At 29.9% G+C, this 18,281-nt stretch overlaps 1 protein-coding gene across 5 annotated transcripts; it reads left to right on the forward strand.

The window, feature by feature from the left end:
• Positions 1-209: 209 nt before the first annotated feature.
• Positions 210-10,046, forward strand: LOC110626271 (glycine-rich RNA-binding protein RZ1A). Of its 5 annotated transcripts, none has more exons than XM_021772077.2 (4): positions 227-363; positions 7,924-8,040; positions 8,414-8,532; positions 9,270-10,046. In XM_021772077.2, exons 3-4 carry the CDS (start codon positions 8,422-8,424, stop codon positions 9,795-9,797), a joined length of 639 nt encoding a protein of 212 aa, XP_021627769.1. In that variant the 5' UTR covers positions 227-363; positions 7,924-8,040; positions 8,414-8,421; the 3' UTR covers positions 9,798-10,046. The 5 variants fall into 5 exon arrangements, with proteins under 5 accessions (XP_021627768.1, XP_021627772.1, XP_021627769.1 ...); XM_021772078.2 differs by having other exon boundaries at positions 235-363; positions 7,958-8,040; XM_021772076.2 differs by lacking the exon at positions 7,924-8,040 and having other exon boundaries at positions 210-363.
• Positions 10,047-18,281: the final 8,235 nt, after the last annotated feature.

An 18,281-nucleotide genomic window follows, 5' to 3' on the forward strand; every position in this document is an offset into this window, starting at 1 on the left:
TTTATTTATTAAAAACTAATATTTTATTATTAAAAAATATTATATTAATTTAAGACTTAGTTCCACTTAGCAAAAATATAAGAAAAAAAAAATAAATTAGACTTACCTTAGTAAAAAAGAGTTTAATTAAATTTATTTTTAATAAAAATTTAACAGTTGATTATTTTTATTATTATTATTATTTTTTAATAGAAATGGATGTCCCAGTAGTTTTAGATGTAGGGTTACCACTCGCCATTAAAAAAACTTCTCTCACTTATTCCCATCGGCAGCCGCTCGCTCTTTCTCTCTCTCGTTTTCCATTTCACGCCCGACCTTCCTTCCTGCCGCTTACCCAACCCCTGCTCTTGTCAGATTGTAAAGGTATGGTTTCTTTCTTTCTTTCTTTATTCTTTGTTTGAATTTTCATATGAACTGGTATTTCAATTCTCCGAGACTAACAACGGCACCCACCCATTTGAGTATCATTGTTGTTGAGTGCTAACGTTTGTGCAAAAAGTTGGGAACTTTTCCTTTTGAATTGATTAATTCACTTCTCTCTCTTAATTTCACAATTTCCCTTTTTCAATAGCAATTACTTCTCTTCATTGAATTGTGAGAATATTATCTTAGAGATATATGTTTGAATTTTATGTATTTTTGACCTAGAGATGTACTTACTCTGAAATAATTAATAATTAGTTTGATGTGGATGTGTAGCAATGACTTTGGTTTCTGGGATTAGATGATTATCACCCTTAGAGCGCTTCATCTTAATTAGTTGATCCTGGTGCCTCAACCATTAACTCGCACTTAGGCAAGGAGGAGACAAAGATAGGGAGCTGCTAAGAAGAGGCAAGCATAAATTAAAAAGAGCAAGTCTTTGAAGAAAGGCAAATTTGAATACAATTTTATTGAAGATCTAAAATCGGCAGGAAGTTTAGAGGATAAATTTACTTTGTGTAAGGAAGCAAATATGAGGTTGTTGATTGTGACATAACTTATGTAGCGTTTCTTTTAGCTTTTCAAGTACCTAAACTAAGAGAAACTAAGCTACTGAACCAATACCTCTGGACTTGGAAGTGTGTAATAGGGTTACAATTCAATTTACCAATCCTAAGGAGCCCAAGAAGATAATCATTGAAAAACCTATATAACGGACGTGAAAGCATCTAAGGTTATTAGACATTTCAGCTTATTTGAACATGAAGCTTGTCTCTAGAGTGGTATTAGCACTAGTGAAGACTGAAAAGGGCTTGATTACTATAGAGTTACTAGTCTCGGGATGTATCCAAGATTATTGAGGCATTCCAGTAGAGGTAACTTTTGGAAGTAAGACTTATTACTACATTTTTCATTGTAAGATCCATAGCTAGTTAATAGATATTCCTTGAGAGGGATTGCATTCATGCTAGTTGGTGCATACCTTCTTCCTTTCATCAATTTCTTTTGTTTTGGATATGTTTTAGAGATGGTATAGGCAGACCCTAGGCAATTTACTGATCATATAGGCGCCTTTAAGGCCCAATTTTATGATTCTGATATTAGCCAATCCAATTTGTGAAAAAAGAAGACTTAAAAGGCATCAAATAGTGGGATTCCAAAAGAAAATGTCACAGTACCTACTAAAAGAACGATAGTCTCATATGATGAATTGCATGACAAGTCAAGAACGTAAGTAGTATCAAGTGATAAAGTAACTAAAGAATATTATGATGCATTAACTGATGTGTCATAATAAGAGTTGATAATCTAGAAGAGGAAGATGTAGTGTTTTTCAGTTATATGATTATGACCCCACACCTTATAAACTTACAAATTTACAAATATTCTTGCCAGTGTATAAGACCCGCTGGAAGAAGTCAACCTTGGGTCATCAAAGGATCCTAGTATAACTTTTATTAGTTCACTTCTTCATGGGTTTAAAGATTGTTTTTCTTGGAACTATGATAAAATGCCAAGTCTTCAGAGGAGTTTGGTAGAGCATTAATTGCTGATTAAAGAAGATTTTATGCCTCATTAACAACCACTTAAAAGAATGTCCATGGAAGTTATTTTGAAGTATAAGTCAGATATTGAGAACTTATTGAAGGCTAATTTAATTGGACACGACCAAGGATAATTCAGAGTAATGAAGAAGAATAAAAAGTTGCATATATATGTATTGATTTTAGGGATCTGAATATTGCATACACAAAAGATATGTATGTGATGATTATAGCAAACATGCTTGTTGATGTCACTGCCAAACATGATTTGCTATATTTCCTTGATGGTTTCTTTAGTTCCATTGAAACATTTGAATGGTTGGTCATACCATTTGAGTTGAAGAACACTAGAGCCATATACTAGGGAGCTATAAATGTGATATTTCATGACATGCTAGGACACTTTATGGAAATGTACATTGATGATATTTTTGTAAAAGTTTAAACAATTCGGTAATCATGTGGATCGTTTGAGAAAAGCTCTCAAAGGTTGAGATAGCCCTGATTGAAGATCCTTCTACTCAAATGTGCTTTTAGAGTTAAAACAAGTAACTTTTTGGGTTTCCTGGTATATGAAAGAAGAGTAGAAAGTAGAATAGAACAAAGCAATGGCAATTCAAGAAGCAAGGCCACCCAAGAATTAGGAATAATTACAAAGGTCCTTGGGGAAAATAAATCACCTAAAACAATTCATTTCTATCCTTGAAGGGAAAGCCAAAGACTTTTTATACCCCCTTAATTTGAAACATGAATAAGAATTCATATGGGAAGAGAGGCATTAGCAGGCTTTTGATAGAATCGAGAAGTACCTTACAAAGCTACCAATGTTGGTCCTACCTAAAGAATAACATTCATTGCATATGCATTTATCTGCAGCTTTTGACTTTATTGGATATTTGTTGGCTCAAGATAGCTATTTAGGTAATGAGCAATGTATATTATCTCACTAGGATATTGACTAGTACTAAGGTTAGGAATTCTCTAATTGAAAAGTTTGCTTAACTCATATGCCTAAAGAGATGAACATAGAAGTTAAATAGTTCGCTTAGTTGGGATATGGGTTAAGAATCTATGAAGATTGATATATAGAATGGTCTTAGTCAAGAAAAGGAGGCACCTGTCTATAGAAGAGAGGTACATTAGTTAATGTTTTTAGTATTGGCATCACTATTCCAAATGACTAGAGACTTCGACTGAAGTACTTAGAATCTCGTCCAACCAAAGTTCCTTATTGTGTCATGATTGAAGCTTTGAATTGTGTCATTGAAGGTCATTATTCAAAAAATTGTATGATGGGTTACTGCTATGGTGTTTGAACGATGTAGAGGCCATAAAAGATGCAATAAGTATATGAAGGTATCTATAGTAGACATCAAGCTGAGATCAAAATGAGATGGCTTCTCAAGCAATTTGAATGAAATTTTTGAAAGGTTGCATTACCTATTCCAAACGGCATCAATATTTCTAGAGAAATGGAAGTATCAAGAGGAGGCTACTAGAAGAGATGCATCCAGTTTGCGAACCTTAGCCTTTTAGAGGATAAGTTATTGACTTGATTCATAAAATCTATTTGTTATCATCCTTAGATCATTCTTCCATTACCGTTGCTGCAATTTACTTTATACAAGTGGTTAAAGTTGTTCATGCTAAAAGACTTAAATAGGGAGACTTGAATAGTTTCATTAAAGAAAATATCATATATAGGTTTTGGATACCACAAACATTATAATTGATCAAGGAACCTTGTTTACTATGCAACACAATTAAAGATTTTACCAAGGACTAATGGTATCACTTTTCTTATTTCAATCCCATTTTAAGTCTAAGCGATAGGAAAAAGCATCTATTAAGATTACTATTATGATTTTGGAGAAAGTGATTGAAAAGAAACTAAAAAAGTGGCACCTTCTTCTATCAGAAACCTTATGAGTGTGTAGGATTTCAAAGCAGAACGAAACTTAAATAAGTCCCTTTTCTTTAACTTAAGGCCATGATGTTGTTTTGCTAATGGAGGTAAGGTTCCTTTGACCACTTTCTAGAAAAATGGTATACCACATATAAGTACACATAGGATATAGTTGTAGAGCTAGAGGATTTGGATAAAGTTCGAATGTAGACTTTACCCATATAGATACGTAAAAGAAAAAGGTTCAAGAATTTACAATTAGGAAAAAAAAAATCAAAAGATAGTTTTTTCAAAAAGATGATATATTATAGAAGACAATGTTACTTGTTGGCATAAAAAAAGAGAAGTTTTGGCAAGTGGTGCATCGAGTCTTGAGAAAAAATGCCTAATGGTTGTCAAGCCTTTCAGAGAAACTGCATAAAATATTAATCAATAAGCAGCGTCTGAAAAAATAGTTTTCCATTATATGGGAAATCTAATAATAAATAGAAAAAGCCATAGCCGATTCTACTATCTTAAGAATAAAGTTGATATAACGGGTTAATTTTAAAAACTCCTTGCAATATATAAGGTTAAAATTAATTACTGCTATAAATGGCTAAGTATTTATTATTTTCATATGTGTCACATTGGAATATGTAAACAAAAGGGGCACTTAGTCATTTGTTTAGAGAATTTTTGTAAAGACGAGAACACAACTAAAATTATTGAAATAACGATGTATCAAATATAGTTGAATATTTAATTAATTCAAGTGGGGGAAATTGTTGGTGGAGAACCTACAACCAGAGAACTACCTGAATTGAAAGGTCAAAAGTATCTAGTTAGTAAAAATTTTAGTACAACCTCCTCTGTAAATAGAGCATTTCAGTAAATTGCTTTGTACTTTTAATTAAATCAATGTCCACATTATTAATGATCAATACAACCTGTAGGAAAAATACACAATCCTATTTGAATGTTTTCAAGTTCCTTACTAGTGAACATGTTTTAGAAATGGGTGATTTTCATTCTTAATTCACCTTTTTAGGTTTAAGAAAATCTTGAACCAGAATAGACCAAAATGGGACACTTTGTAGGATGGTTTATGAACCACCGATTTCGGTTCAAAACTATTAGATAGACTGTTTGGAATTGGAAACATGGTTTAAAGGGTTGTTTGAGGGGTTTAAAACAAAAAATTTAAAATTAAATGAATAAAAACATAAGCAATATATTAGCAATAAAATACACAAGCAATAAAATGAAAAATTTCATTTAAAATGAAGCAAATAATGGAATCAATTTGTCTTTTAAAATTAAATTAAATCAAATTAAGTAAAAATAATTTAATAAAAATATATTAATTTAATAAAATAAATAAAATAATTTAAAAGGGAGAAAACTAATTAAAAAAAAAAACTAAGTTTTCCATTCCCAAGAAATCCTTAAACATTAGTTGTTTTTGGCTATTATGGATTAAAATGGTAATTTTATAACTAATAAGTAGGGAAAATTACACTTTAGTCCTTGAATTTTAGTGTAATTAATGGATCAGTCTTTGTATTTCAGAATCGAATACTTAAATCCTTGTATTTTACAACCATCCAAACTAAAAGTCCTTGCGTCCATTATTCTGTTAATTCAATCATTTAAAGGTTAGTCAAAGGATAAAAAATATTTTTTATTTTCAAAAATACCCTTTCATTCTTTTCCACTACCTTCAACCAATTTTCACTTGTATATCTCAAATTTTCCAATATTTGAAGCATCTCTAGAGCCAATAGTTCTTCAACCATCAAACTAATACTAAAAAAATAATGAAGTCAAATTAACTTCTTTTTAAGAGTGCTTTTTCTAGAAAATTGCAAAAATGAAATGTTTTCATTAACAATTTTTAATATCATTTTAACAAACACATTAAGTGCAAACCAACCTGGTGCCACTTTCCTTTGATTTGATGATATTTTATACTATCTTCATCAATAGTTTTCAAGCACAACAAAAGGATGATAAAAGGAGAAAATAGGTTGAAAGTCTCAAAAAATAAAATTTCATTATTTTAAAAAAAGATGGCAATTACAATATCATCAAAAGTAATACCTAGGAAATGACAACTTGTTTATTGTTATACCCATGAAAGATTTCCTTAAACACACAGGCTGCTCTCAATGCCTCAGCTCCAAATTTCGGATTTGTATGTACTAATGCTCAACAAGTAGATTCTTTCCTTAATAATTCATTTACAAGTTTCCTTCATAAGTATATGATCATCTGAAGGGGTTACAATTGGGATAAAATACACGTGATTGCAGACATGCAATAGGGGATGCATGACTTCGTGTTCTACCCTTATTTTAATCAGCAAATATATATGGTTGTGCTCCATGATGCCTTTGCAACCCTTTTGATCAGGAATTTTTGCTTATAGGTTGAAAAAGCTTGCACAAATTCTTCACATATAGATAAATAGTAATCTCCAGCAGCTTGTAAGCCAAATTCTTCACATAATGAGGGATGGTGTGTAGTGATGAGGAGCTTTCCATATCCACTTTGGGGATACATGTGATAGAGATCTTTGTTGTGATTTTTGTAGCAACAATATTGAGGTGGAAATTAGATTTAAGTGGAATTGAGAATTCTATAGTGGCAAAATCTATGGGTAAAGAAGAATAGAAGCATATTGAGAGATGTATGTATCTTGTTAGATAAAATATTTAAGAGAGAAACTGAGCTATTGTGTTAGAGTGCTAGGTTTTTTTAAGAGATTTTTTAAGTTAAATGAGTGTAATGTGGTCATTACTATTAGATAAATTACACTTTGGTCCTTGAGTTATAGTATAATTAATAAATCGATCGCTGTATTTTTTAAATCGAACAATTAAATCTCTTTATAATCAATCTGTCTAAATAAGAGCTGTTAAAAGTGTGAAAATGTCTTTGTTACCCTTTTAAATGGGTAAACTACACGCTAGTCTTTAAGTTTTAGCATAATTAATGGGTCTGTTCTTGTATTTTTAAAATTAAACACTTAAATCCCTCTATAATCAACTTGTTTAGATTTCAATCTTCTCATCCATTTCTTACAATTAAAAGTATGAAAATGTCTTTATTGTCCCCTTTTTAAATTAAAAATATTAAGGAGTTAGGATTTCATCCATTTTTACTCAATTATTAAAATTTAAACATTTCGATCCTTTATTTTTCATTTGAAAGATCACTTAAGTCCCCATTAATTTATATCCAGATTATCATATTCAACTAAATTTTAACACTTTTTGTTATTCAATTTTCATTCATTAAAATACTCCACTACTTGATAATTTCAGAACTTTTAGCAACTTAAGCCATTTTTAAGTGGTACCAAGTAACTTTTAAATAGATTGTAGATTTTTATAAAAAGTATTTTAGGAAAAATTTATATTTTCAGAAGTTTGACTACCCATTAGCTTTAAACTAATGTCTATAATGGATGAAAAAACTGGACTGAATATAGAGGGATTTAATGATTCAATTTTAAAAATATAAGGACTAATATATTAATTATGCTAAAACTCAGAGTTTAAAGTGTAGTTTATACAATATAAAATATTTTATCCACATTGGCAAGGATTTAAGTGTTCATAATGCTATTTTAGATATTTAAAATGTTTATTCTTCTTTTGATCTGTTGACCAACAGAATTATGGATGGAATATTCTCTCATTTGGATGGATTGATTATAGAGGGATTCAAATGTTCTATTTTAAAAATACAAAGACTGATCAATTAATTATCCTAAAACTCAGGAACTAAAATATAATCTATCCTTTTTTATTTTCTTAACGATAATTTTAACAGAATTTAATTTGGACCGTGATAAAACTTAGGAATTTAAGTGCTCAATTTTAAAAATATAGAGTATCTATTTGTTATTAAAAAAAAAAGTAAATATTGTTAATTCATTAAAATTATTTACTATATTATAATAAAATCAATTAAAATTATTAACACTAATTAAACATTGAACCTCACATCCATTACTCTATATATATATATTAATTTTTTCTATTTATCCAATTAAAATTGTAGAAAGGTTGACTGGGTATCTCCGCTTACCATCTAGGATATGCTGCCTTCTCTCGTGTTCTGGCTTTATGTAAGGCAAACCCAATAGAAAAATCTTAGCAGCTCTGTTTTAAGTTTTAGGTAAGCCGATTCAATTCCCTTATGATTATTGTTTCCTTTTGCTGTTTTTTCATTCAGAAAAAGCAATTCCCTTTTCTTTTAAATTTTAGCCTTTTCAGGTCAACTCCTCGTATATGCTAATTTGGCTTTTGTTTCAGAGCAATCCAATTTGTTTATTTCAGTAAGATCTGTCAACAGATATTTTTTTGAGTATATAAACTTTAATTAGCTAATTCTGACGATAAAGGGACTCATTTTTTGGCTGAAATTTTTTTCAAAAATTTAATTTCAAATATATGTTGTTTAATTTATTGGGATGCTTTTCTTTTTTTGATTTAACCCTTTTTTCTTGATAATTTTGAGATTTACCCTTCGTGATAAGTATACGTTGCAGTTTAGGATATGTCAGAAGAGGTAGAGTACCGCTGTTTTATTGGTGGGCTTTCATGGTCTACATCTGATAGAGGTCTGAAAGAGGCATTTGAAAAGTTTGGTCATCTTCTTGAGGCTAAGGTAATCATTTTTTATTTCTTTTTTTTATCCTTGCTATGTTTTTCTTGTAGTCTCTTTTCTTGTTCCTCTTATGGTTTTGTTTTTTTTATTTTTGTTACTTATTTTTACGTGCATTATTGTTTGGCGAGAATGAGATGGAAGGAGTTTCCCTCCATTTTTGTTATGGCTAGTATCCTTTGTTTTCTATATATGTATACGCACACACACACACAGAGGAAAATAGGATAAAATTGTAAAATACATTGGTTCCAATTGATTTGGATTTCACTGTTGAATTGGAAACTGGCTTTTATTATATTTATATAGATGGTAGTGTTCCCTTTATTACTGGAATCTGGAGTTGGTTTCTGCTCCAATTTCAAGGAGAAAGTATGATTGGGATTAAGACTTTTGAGTTTATATATATATATATATATATATATATATATATATGCGCTATTGTTCCCTTTGTTATTGGAATCTGCAGTTGGTTTATCCAATTCGAGGAGAAAATATGATTGAAATGAGATGATGTGTCCGTTACTACTTACAAATTTAGTGGCTATTTATTTCTTTGAAGATGTATGCATAAGCTTAGATTGGGATTAAGACTTAATTGAATTGCTCGTCTCTTAGAGTGTGTTAGTACCTAAGGAAAAAGGTAATATCTGTAAAAGTTATGTTGTGATGAATATTCTTAATAAATGATATATAATGTCACTTTATTGTTATCAGTTATCTTTTCTTATGTGATTTAGGTAGTTGTTGACAAGTTCTCTGGACGATCTCGGGGGTTTGGATTTGTCACTTTTGATGAGAAGAAAGCGATGGAAGAGGCTATTGAAGCAATGAATGGAATGGACTTAGATGGGCGAACGATTACTGTTGATAAAGCCCAGCCACAACAAAGTTCTGGCAGAGATTATGATGGTGATCGCAACCGTGAGCGTGGGAGGGATCGTGATCAGAACCGTGAATCTGGAGGCAGACGGGCAGGTGGTGGTGGAGGAGGAGAATGCTTCAAGTGTGGTAAGCCTGGACATTTTGCTAGGGAGTGTCCAAGTGAAGGGGCAAGAGGTGGTCGGTATGGTGGCAGAGATGAGAGGTATAGTGGTGGAGGTGGCAGTGGTGGTGGTGGTCGCTATGGTCCTGATCGAAATGGTGATCGATTTGGTGGTCGTAACAGGGATGCTGGTAATCGTGGAAATCCAGGAACTGATCGATATAATCGTGACCGGTCTGGACCATATGAACGTCGTGGTTCGGGAGGATTTCGTTCTGGATAGAAGTACTTCTGATTGTGGTATGCCACTTAATACTGAACTCTGCATGTTCCAGTCAATTAGCAGAAAATGTTTGTCCTGCAACTGAGGAAGTGGAACTCTTGGTGCTACTGTCTATGAATTGTTGAAGGTTTTTGTTTTACTATTGTTATTATTTTTAGATTATTATGGACATGTTACTGTTATTGGTGTCTTGTCTTGCTGAATCATTCAGCTTTATCTAGTGCTAAATTTGACATTCATGTTTTGATCTGATAGATCTTATGCTTGCTTGACATGCGCATTCGAGTTGGGTCTTATTGTCTTAGAGTGCCATCACTACTGCGGGTTACTTGTGACTTTTATACATAAGCAGCTTTGAAACCATATCACCACTTTGCTTAGGCAATTACAGTAATGAGAGGTGTTTTGCTGTTGGAAGGCCCATTTGGAGGACTAATGGTGAGTGTTCCACCATTGGGATTGTGCCTTTCTTACTCAGGAACAGAAGCTGTCTGATACATAGATGATCATTTGGGTTACCCTGTTTTTCAGTGTCTTATTATATTGGATGGGATCGGGTAATTCTTTTTTGTTTTTTGTTTTCCTTATACAGGCTACCTGCTAGTTGTTAATTTATGGTTTTTTCCCTATTAATATTATTAACCTTTTGGCAGGATGCGTGACTATTTATGGCCTTTTTGGATACATGATTGGGTTTCTTTGTTGCTAATTGGACATCATTTTTTAACTTTAAACTAGTGAAATTCCTTTGGGCTGGCACAAGCTATCTACGATTTTACTGAAATATAGTCCACAACATGTTCTTGGTGGAGTATGGATGAAAAACATGGGAGAGTTCCATTCATCATAAACACTTGTCATTGTTCGGAAGCTCTTAACAAGTTCTGCAACTACCATCTTCTGTTTTACTGTCTTATGGATGTCTGTTCTGTATCGCTTTGGTAGAGGATTCTTGTTCTTGCATTGTTTACATACCTGCATGCGCTGTCTTGGCTTTGTTTGCGGGTGGGACGTCCAGATAGATAACGGTTATGGTCCTTTCTGTTCAGACTTTGGTTTCTCTATCAGTTCCCTTTTGCTCTGTCTATTGGAGAATGCTGCTCCTTTTTTCCTATCCTCTGGGAAACACAACTCAAAGAAAATGTGCTTCGTGAATGTGTATTGTTAAGCTGATAGGCACATAACCTCGTTATAAAATTGTGCAAAGGTTGGCCTGGTGTTTTAATTATAGGTGCCTATGCCCTTTGCATCCTGTTATGCCATGTTTGTTTATATACATATAGTGAATTTTCTAATGAATAGCTTATGAAACATGGAATTATATTACAAACAAATAAATGTTGGTAATTATTCATGTTTATATGCATGAATATGTTGTTAACATATGCTTGCAGTGTTTGGCATAGTAGTTGCTTTACTCTTGAAAGTGTTAATCTCATGTGTAGGAGTTGAGAGAATGTTGATTTTTTTTTTCTCTATCAAATTTCATTAAATGTTATTTGAGAATAATGATTTTCTAAGATCACAGGTTTTTTTTAGTGAAATTAGGATAAGATAGTTTACTGATTTTATCCAGTCACATCTCATTTGTCCGATGAGATTTGCCATATTTACTAACTGGAAGTAATTAATTATGGCATTAGGAATGATTTAATACTCTAAAGTTTAACCAGTAATTATTTTCAAATTTAGTTATTCTTATTTTAAGGTTTAGGTATACAAAAGAGTAAATAACTTATTTAAATTAAATAATACTGAAGACAAACTAAATAATACTTAAGAAAATGGCTGTGTGCTTGTCATAAGATGATGTCAAAGTGCGAGTAAGGCTAATGCAACGTTATATTTGGAAAAGTGCGTATATGTAATATAAGGCGCACAAAAAAATCATTTTAATTAGATTCGTATTGCAATATTATACAATATGAGCCGCTCATAGATTTTTCTCTGCCTATGAGTATGAGACGAATCGAGTGGTATAGAGAACTTAAAAAAAAAAAAAAAAATTATAGATGTAACTTTTAAAAGTTCCTAAAAGGAAAGCATTATATCACTAGCGAAAGTAGCAAGACCTCTTTTTACTTAACCTCCTAAATCAATAAAGAGAATGACAATATGCAATACAATCTAAAAGAGCAAGGCACAAGCTCTGTCTAGACAAGCTGGAAATGGACATGACGACATTCGGGCTTAATAGAGATGCTTGGATAGTAGGCATGCCAGTCGAGAAGACCGCTTTTAGCAGCACAAGGAGTCGAAGAAAGCAACACATACACTTCCATATAGACCTCTATACCCTTAACACTATAGGGAATTTAAAACTCTCGAAATTAAAGACTAACCATTCAAAAAACTAAAGTATCAACAAAAGCAACTAAATAAAAAAAAAAGGGGTAAGGTTGGCATCCCGATCACCGTCTCCCTTTCGGTATTAAACTATGTATTGAAAAATTATAATTTTTGAGAGAAAAAAAGAGAAAAATATACAAAGAAGTTAAATTTTTTTAATTAATCTCATTTTTTCCCATAACAATAATAGATAAATATAGAAAATGAAGAAAAATATTAGGAAGAGAGATGGAAATCATTTCTTTCAAGTTATTATAGGGGACATAATTTATTGGGCGTGTATGAAAGATGGGAATTTTTTTTTTATTGAAACTCATATTTTTGTATTGAAATTTATAATTATCATAATAGATGGGAGAAAATTTGACATTTAAATGTTTGCTTTTATATATTTTTTTTTATAAAGAAGGATAATCATGTAAATGTATAATTTTTTTTTTGTATGAAATTATAAAGAAATCCATTTGATTCACATTTAATATGATCAATTTGATCCACTTAGCATTATTCATACTGTAAAATACAAAATTTTTGTTACATTACATAAATAATTATGTAAATAAGAATCCTTTCATCTTTTTCCATAATAATTTAATTTTTTGTAATTCGATAATAATTTTAAAAAAATTAAATGGTAAAAAAAGTTTTAAAGTTATCGATTTTAATGATTGTATTCTATTATTTTTTTAAAATAAATATATCTGTAATTTAGTTAATAATTTATTTCTACTCTTACATAACTAATGCTGTTAATTTTGGATAGATTTTTAAAATATAAAAATACAGGTATAATTATAAAAATATAAAACTTAAGTTTTTTATTAATAAAAGATAAATGAAACATGAGAATATTTGATATGTTGTTATTAGATTTGTTAAAGATATATAAAATATAATAATAATAAAATATAATAATAATAATAATAATAATAGAACTTTCTATTTTTAAATATATTCTTTAAGATTATTGAATAAAATAATTCAAATGATTGAAAAAAATTACATTTATATCATAAACTTTATTTTTTAGTCAATAAAGCCAAACTTTAAGATTATTCGTACCAATAGGCTAAATTGAATTTAAAAAATTAATAGGTAAAATGTAATATGGTCCTTGGTGTTTAATAAAACAGTTTTTTGAAATAAATATTTTTATTTGTATTAAATTCAATAATGTCTTATTTTATCAATTATATTATTTTTTCCTTCTCAATAATAAAAAAAAAACTATGGAAATGAGGTTTAAAGGAAATAAAACTGATATCTGTTATTTTTATTTAAATAAAAATAAAATAAATAATAATAAGAGTCAATTGTTAAAAAAATTCTATATTTTTTTATTTTATTGCAATTATACCTTATATTTTTTTTTTTGCCAATTAAAACCTGATTTTCTAGTTGTCTGTTAAATCTACTAATTGAGAAATGCGATGTAAGTTAACGTGTCTAACACAAAACCCCTAAAAGTTAAACCCCTAAAAGTTATTCCCTAAAAGTAACCTCCAAATTGAACCCCTAAAAATTAACCCTAGTTTAACTCCTAATTAAAAACCTTTCCTTCATATTCAAGAGAACATCTCCCCTGTTGTTGAGGTCTATAAATTGAAGAATCTAAAATTAAGCAATGTCGTCTAAGTTTGGAAGTGGATGATCGCACCCAAAGCCAATCGGAGGTGACTCGATGGTTTTCTGTCAACATGGAACAAGAGCAACACTTTATACATCATGGGCAGTCGGAAATCCAAGGCGCAGGTTCTTCAGATATGGAGCTTGAGAGGTAACTCAATTTTATAGAGATAATTTGTGGCATTTGAATAGACTAGTTTGATTGTTAATAGCAAATGGATGGTGTCTTTGTAGGGTAATGAGTGTTCTTTCTTCCAATGGTATGATCCACCATTTATTAGACGTGAGAAAGAGGTCATGACATAAATGGTTTGACAAAAAAATAGTATCAAGGATAAAATTAAAGGATTGGAAGAGAGTGCTATGTCATTAAATGAAGATTTGAAGATTCCTAAGGAAGAGTGTGAAGAATATGAATTTGTGATAAAAGATTTACAAGATAGACTTGAAGTTATGAGCAAAACCAATAAAACTATGGAAAAAGAGTTATGTCAGTTGAAGAATAAGTTGCTAATGCTGAAGAAGAAGAAGATATATTTAGGGTTTATAATTACACTTTTTTTTGTGTAATTTGGATTGCTATGAAGATATATTGTAAGGCTGTAATGAAGGTGAAGGATATTTTGATGTTACTTTAAAATCTGCAATGAACAAATCTTGTATCTTTTTTTCTATTAATGAAGAGTGTGCACTGTTATATTATTGTTGAGGTGCTGTATTGGTTTTGCGCAAGTTATATTATGATCAATAATAATATATGGTTATATTGCAAATAAACCTGAGTTACAATAAAAGGACAAATAATAAGATAATATGAACCAAAATCAAATATGTAACTTTAATTTATCTTCTCATTATAATTATAAAAGGACAAATAAATATTCATTACAATAGAGTAAACGTCACAAAATTCCTGAAGATGAAAATTATTAATGTTTTGTGGATTTTTGGGCTAAGATATAATGGTATTTTATATCATAATATTACAAAATATACTACAATTCAAAGTACTTAAATCTAAAATTTAGTTGTCATTTTGAGGTGTTGCATTTTCAGTCACAATTGACTTCTGATTGCATATGTTAGCGTATGCAGTTCCTATTCTAGTGTACATCCATGTTCTAGTAGTACTCATGTTATATTCCTACAGCAATATGTAAATATCAATATGCAAGTAGGCCATTAAATAGGTATGGATCTAATCCATTTAAAAATGCATCATCTCACTGTACAACACGATTGATACTTTTTCATATATTTGATTAAATTCTAACAGTATATCCCTTCAGTTCTCCAAGTGCATGAAATAGGTTGTGCACTTGGAGAACAATGGAGAACTACTGGTAGAATTTATATAAATATATGAAAAAATAATTCAAACATTTGATTACTAGAAGTGTATACAATTCTGAACTGTCTATAAAGACAATTCAAAACTATGTTTAATAATATTTGGATACTCTATTAGAAAATACAGAGTTATTTATCAAATTTTTTAAAAAAAGAACTAATTGCCAGCCATAAATATGCATAAACAAATTCAATCAAAGCAACTTTTGCAATCGTAAAAATATTAAAGACAAGTTAATTTTAATTATACATAATAGGAATCATATATGATATTCGAGTGTACTTGCAGAAAATCTCAAGTTGACTTTTTTAAAATCACCGCTTTGAAAAAATCCTCTTTGCAGCCATACAACCTGCACTCGCTACAGAAATAAATACAAAAATAAAAATGAGACCGCAACAAATACACACAAATAGGCAAGAATGGATTAATTTGAGAAGCCATAAATGCATAAAGAAATATAAAAAAGAAATGAGATTGCAGCCTGCACCGTGTGCAGTGCAGCAAGTCCTTGCTGAAGCAATGCAACAATTGCCTTGCTGCACACAGTGTACGTAAAATAAACTAGCTTTTAATTTTGGTATGTAAAATAAATTTTGATATAATAGATTTCATATTTTATCAGGAAGGGGTATGAATACCTGCATATCATACTTAGTTGATGGGGTTATTCATTTACTTTCTTTCACTAAATTATTACAAGTTAATTTCCTATTCTTTTACACAAAGTTAGGGATTTGGGTAATCAACTCAGTTTTCATTTGGCTTAGTTAGTTACTTCAAGGAACTATATTTAAGCCTTGTCCTTCAGTTGTTTAAGATTTCAAACTAAGACTATAAAATTAATAGCCTATTTAGATGAATAGATTCCAAATGTTGAACAACTGAAATGTAGCTCTCCCACAACTGAGCAAGTCTTGCTAAACAACAAGAAGAGCGGAAAGAAAAAAACTATGCTCAGCAGGCCATATCCTGAAGCACAGTGTTCATGTCGTTCGTTCTAACCATAGCCATAACAAAGTTAAATTGATTACAAGTCAATTATTGGCACTGAGAAAAAAAGGAAAAGTATCTGCGACATCAAAATGCATGGAGCTGGTCACAGACTTTTATAGGTTGTATAATTCATTATAGAAATTAAACTAATATTAATTTCAGTTTATATACCTGTGAATAATGTACTAGAGATTATATTTAAGTTTCCACTCAAACCTAAATCAATTTTAATTTCAGTCATGCCAATCAAAGCTGTAATCAAATTATAACTATTGTAATCAAAACTATTAACATGTTACACAGACTCACATTATTAAGGGTGTAAATGAACTAAACCGTTCGTGAGCTATTGGAGGTTCGATTCGATAAAAATTCGATCGAGCTCGACTCGATTTCTAAACAAGCCAAGCTCGAACTTAATTTTTAGGCTCGTTTGGTAAACGAGCCAAACTTGAGCTCTATAGTATTCGACTCGTTAATACTCGTGAGCTCGGCTCATTTCTGAGTTCATGAGCAGGCTCGCGAATAAACTCGTGAACAGTCTCGTTAAATAAACTGAAATTACTATCATAAGAGAAATAAACTCAAACCCTACATATACTTTTATGAGCCAAATTTAAATTTTCTAAAATTCAGGTCTATATAGTTTAGTTACACTCTTAAATTTGCATATATTTGGATTATTAAGATTTAAAAACTCATTTTTATAAGTTTACGTGCTAATTTGTAGATATACTTATTTAACTAAAATTATTTTAATTTTAAACTTATTAGTTTTAAACTAAAACTCATTATACATATAAATAAATTAAACTACTCATGAACTATTCGAGACTAAATTCGAGAAAAGTTCGACTCAGCTCGATAAAAACTCGCTCGTCTAAACTCGTTTGCTAAATGAGCCAAACTTGAACTTCTTAATACTCGGCTTGAGTTTAAAATGAATAAAACTCGAATTCGGCTCGAGTTCGAAAAAATTTTAACGAACCAAGTTTGACCTTTTCAAAACTCGGCTTGACTCATTTATACCTCTACACATTATCAATGAAAAAATAAATTACAAAACATCAAAACAACTTGGAAATGGAATTTTACAAAGAAAATATATGATAAATAAAACATATATAACTGGAAAATTTATAAAACTCTAAATAAAGAAAAATAGTAAAATTTGTAATTTTTTTATCTTTTAGGATCGAGATAGGAAGACAGTATGAGTTGTAAACGAGAGAGGAAGAGAGAAGAGAGGGAGAGGAAGGGAGGTTGAGGGATACAGATTTTGCAAGAGAGAGAGAGAGGGAAGAAATTTTAAGTTGATGAGAAATGAAATTTTTTTATTGTAATATAACTATAATTATAATAATTATTACCGATTAATTTATTACAAATTTAATGTACAGATTTATTACAATTATAAAAAAAAAAATTAAAATTTCCAGATTTATTGTAATATAACTAAAATTAAATTTATTACAAATTAATTTTATTGTACCAATCACATATGGCGTCAATACTAAATTAAAATTTTAAATTATCTGTTTAAATTATGTCCATAATATTTTGTCCTCGGTATTATATTTATATTAAAATTATAAAAATCACTTAAATTTAAAATTTTATAAATTTAATTGACATCTCCTAATGTCGGTAAACATTTTTTAAATTTTAATTATCATAATGTACCATGATATATTAGTGTTGGTAAGAATCGACACAACGTCATCATTACTAATAACGTAGTTATAAATATTATTTATACTAATATTTATCGATAATTATCAATGAAATTGGATTATCCATATCAGTAAAATGTAAATATTATTTGTCGATAATTTTATGAACGAAACTGAATTATTGATAACATTGTTATCGGTAGAATGTTAATAAAAAGTCGGTACTATTGCTTTAGAAATAAAAGATATTTTGAAATTTTTTTAAAGTTTGCTAAATATTTTTTTCTAACAGCAATTAAAATTTCATATTATACCTTTATCTTTTGCCAGGTTCCTCTAAAACAAATTAAATGAAGAACACACACACACACAAAGACATATATTATTTTAGTATATTAGTAATATTACAATTTATTTTATTTTGATCAAATAATATAAAAAATATAATAATAATTATTAATAATAAGATAATTAAATATAAATATAATT

This window comes from Manihot esculenta, chromosome 11, assembly GCF_001659605.2.
Source record: "Manihot esculenta cultivar AM560-2 chromosome 11, M.esculenta_v8, whole genome shotgun sequence".
In the NCBI taxonomy this organism is placed as follows: Eukaryota; Viridiplantae; Streptophyta; class Magnoliopsida; order Malpighiales; family Euphorbiaceae; genus Manihot; species Manihot esculenta.